The sequence below is a fragment of the Sorex fumeus genome, unplaced genomic scaffold (genome assembly GCF_029834395.1).
Source record: "Sorex fumeus unplaced genomic scaffold, SorFum_2.1 ptg000012l, whole genome shotgun sequence".
In the NCBI taxonomy this organism is placed as follows: Eukaryota; Metazoa; Chordata; class Mammalia; order Eulipotyphla; family Soricidae; genus Sorex; species Sorex fumeus.
In genome coordinates, this window is record NW_026606069.1 from 27,345 (window position 1) to 31,156 (window position 3,812).

The window sequence follows — 3,812 nt, forward strand, 5'->3', positions numbered from 1 at the left end:
AAAAGAAAATCAAATATGGGACCAAAGCGATAGTACAGTGGGTAGGGTACTTGCCATGCATGGTGCCAATCTGGATTCTATCCCTGCTACCCTGCATCATCCCTGAGGCATTCCTAAATATCCATATCATAAAAGATATGGCAGATACTCTTTTTTTGAATATAAATATATATATATATCAGGGCTCTTAGAGTGCTTTCACATTTTAAAATTACTTTTTGTTTGTTTTTGGTTTCTGTTTCTGGTTTTGATTTTGGACTACACTGGCAGTGCTCAGTACCTTCTCCTGCCTTTGTGTTCAGAAGCCATTCCTTGCTTTGATCGGGGGACTATCTGTGGTGCCAGAGATTATACCATGTAAGCCATGTCAGCCTCATATCACAAAACATGCTATACACTATACTATCACTCTGCCCATGTTTGATTTTTTTTTTTTTTGCTTTGGATCACACGCAGAGGTTCTCAGGGCATGCTCCTGGTTCTGTGCTCTGGGATCACTCCTGTTGATTATCAGGAGGCCAAATATGTGACAGAGGGCCACATCCAGATTGGTACCACACAATTGGTACAGCAGCTGCTGTAGGGTGGGTGTGTTGGGCCACACCCTACCCTGTGTGTCTCGGATTACCCCTGGCAGATGCTGAGGCACAGTAGGGTGTGGCCCTGAAACAAAAACAAACACAAATTGACCTCTCCTATATAAGCAGCCTTAACTTTAAGTGCTCTAACTCTTGGCTTCTATCTTGGGATTCTATCTTGGAGAAGAGACCATCCTGGCTGGAAAAATGGCACCTCCGAGTTCCCCAGGCCCCAAGGGCTCATCAGCTGCAAGCGTTCCTCAGCCTGAGGAGGAGATGGTGCTGCCTGGCTTCCCGGACATCGACAGCTTCATGAAGTTTGCTCTCAGGTCAGTGGTGGCAGTCATTAAGGCATCTGGGAGCCTGCCACAGTCTGGCCCAGAATATGATTTTTACCAAAGTTTTCCTGGCTTCCAAGCATTCTGTGAGACTCAAGGAGACAGGATGCTTGAGTGCATGAGCAGAATGATGCAGTACTACGTGTGTCAGAGCGACATCAAGGACTGCAGGAAAGTGACGGACTTGGAAGACAAATTTGATTTATTGGTTGACGCCAATGATGCTATTCTGGATGGAGTGGACATTTTACTGGATGAAGCTTCAGGCATGAAGAAGCATCAGCAGCCCGTCCTCCCCATAGGGTCACAAGCCCGCCAAATGATCGTGTCCAGCTGGAACCGGAAGGCAGAAGAATCTGGCAAAAAAACAAAATCGGAACCCTTCCGGCTGCTTCACGTGAAGAACATCATCCGACCGCAGCTTAAATTCCGAGAGAAGATCGACAATTCCAACACCCCATTTGTTCCGAAGATCTTCATCAAGCCCAACGCCCTGAAACCTCTCCCTCGGGCGCTGTCTAAGGAGAGTCGGGAGCACACCAAGAACCAATCAGAGGACCCGGATGTGCCACCGGCCCTGGTCCACTTCCTCCACCAGCAGCGGACCCAGCAGGTAGAGTAGGACGTGTTCGCACACCCCTATCAGTACGAACTGGATCACTTTACGCCCCCAGAGTGGGCGCTTCAGAAACCGCAGCCCCAAGCCTACAAGCCCCTGGAGGACACTGCCTGCCACTTGGTGACCTCGCTGGACCAACTCGTGCAACTCAACGCGACGCTCCTGGCCTGTTGGGAATTTGCGGTGGACTTGGAGCATCACTTTTACCGCAGCTTCCTGGGCCTGACCTGCCTGATGCAGATTTCCACGCGCACCGAAGACTTCATCATCGACACGCTGGAACTGCGCAGCGACATGTACCTCCTCAATGAGAGCTTCACAGACCCTGCCATCGTGAAGGTCTTCCACGGCGCTAACTCCGACATAGAATGGCTGCAGAAGGACTTCGGGCTGTACGTGGTGAACATGTTCGACACGCAGCAGGCAGCGCGCCTTCTTCGGCTGGGCCGGCACTCCCTGGACCACTTGCTGAAACGCTACTGCAACGTGCAGGCGAACAAGCAGTATCAGCTGGCCGACTGGAGGGTGCGCCCTTTGCCGGAGGAAATGCTCCACTATGCCCGCGAGGACACCCACTACCTGCTCTACATCTACGACTGCATGAGGCTGGAGCTGTGGGCTGCTGCCAGCGAGCAGCCCTCGAAGGCCCGGGTGGTGTGGCAGCGCAGTAGGGACATCTGCCTCCAGAAGTTCGCGAAACCCCTCTTCACGGATGAGTCCTACCTGAAGCTGTATGAGAAGCTGAAGACGCCTCTTAATGCACAGCAGCTGATAGCCTTCCGGCTGCTGTTCGCCTGGAGGGATAACCTGGCAAGGAGGGAGGATGAGAGTTGCTGCTGTGTCTTGCCCAACCGCATGATGCTGAAGATCTCAGAAGAGCTGCCCGAGGAACCCCAGGGCATCATTGCTTGCTGCACCCCCGTCCCGCCTCTGGTATGGCAACAACTTCATGAGCTGCATCTTCTCATCCAGAAGGCGCGAGGAACCGCTCTGTGCCAGTCGGAAGTTACCACCGGACTGAGGAGGAGAGCACTGCTGCCCCATCCCGAGAGGCTGGAAAATGTTCTCGTTGGACCTCACGACCGCTCCCACGCTTGGTCTGGTGACTGCCCTGCCGTCCCCACCAATAGGCCTGTCCCGGGCCAGACGCAGGCCGGCCTCTTCCCAGCCCAGCACGAAGAGAAGACCCTGCTGGCCACCAGCCGCTTCGTTGCCACGGCCGCGGACACCTTGTTTACGAGGCAAGTGCAGAGCAAAAGGACAAAACCCAGAAGAAAGTCCAGCCAGTGATGCAGTCCTTGGAGAACCCATTCGGGATGCTTTTGCAGGCGCTCCAACACCACGCCCACATTTCCCAGGCAGCCAAGGCCGACCCTTCCTCAAACATCAATGAAATCAGCGAGCGCTGGGAGATGGCCAGCCAGGCGCAGGGACAGAAGGACTCTAAGGACACTGCCAGGAAGAGGGCAGCCCAGGCGACAGCCGCCCAAGACGAGGCCAAGGAAGGGTCGCAGACCACTGCCCAGCCGGCTCTGTCGCTCCGCCAGCAGATCGCCCTGGAAAACGCTGCCAAGAAGAGAGAGCGAACAAGTGACCCCAGAGCCCCTGAACAGAGACAAGAGAAGAAATGGTCCAAACTGGCTGAGAAGCCCAAGGGACCCAGGGAGGCGCGGGAGAAAGCTTCTACTTCCTTTGACTACCGCAAGCCAAACGTCCAGGCGTTTGCTGGAAACAGCAAGTCCCAAGCGGCCTCCCAGTTTGACCCCGGAAAGCATATCGTGGCTGGCAAGAAATTCATCGCAGCCAAAGAACTCAAACAGACCGCGGGAAACAAAAGCATGTCCTTCCTTCCCCGGGAGTTGAACAGAGGGTTCAGATGCAACTGGCCCAGGAGACCGCATCCGCCAGATTTCCGGGGTCTTCCCAGGACCGGGAGGCAACGGCCTTGGGATGGTTTTGTATACCATCCCAATTTTAACACTGTTAGAAATAATTGTTACTGGGAAAAAGAATAACTAAACTGGAGCTTGTGACCCCATGTGCGGTCACGTATTTGAATAGGTGGTGCTAAAGAATCTTTTTGCATTTGTTTTTCTAGTTTGTTTTTGGGTTATATCCAGTGGTACTCAGAATTTATGCCTGGGTCTGTACTCAGGAATTACACCGGGCACGCTTGAGGGACCATGTGGGGTGCTGTGGATCAAACTGGGGCTGGCTGTGGGGACAAGGCAAATCCCTTAGTTGCTGTACTATTGCTTCACTCCAAAAATCTTTAAA

General features: G+C 53.3%; 1 protein-coding gene across 1 annotated transcript; it reads left to right on the forward strand.

Moving 5' to 3' along the window:
* The first annotated feature begins 776 nt into the window (after positions 1 to 776).
* LOC130020419 (exosome component 10-like) lies at positions 777 to 3,550 on the forward strand. Its single transcript, XM_056111032.1, is given in 2 exon segments — positions 777 to 2,769; positions 2,772 to 3,550. Coding segments are annotated over 2 exon segments (2,763 nt in total). The 5' UTR covers positions 777 to 785.
* Positions 3,551 to 3,812: the final 262 nt, after the last annotated feature.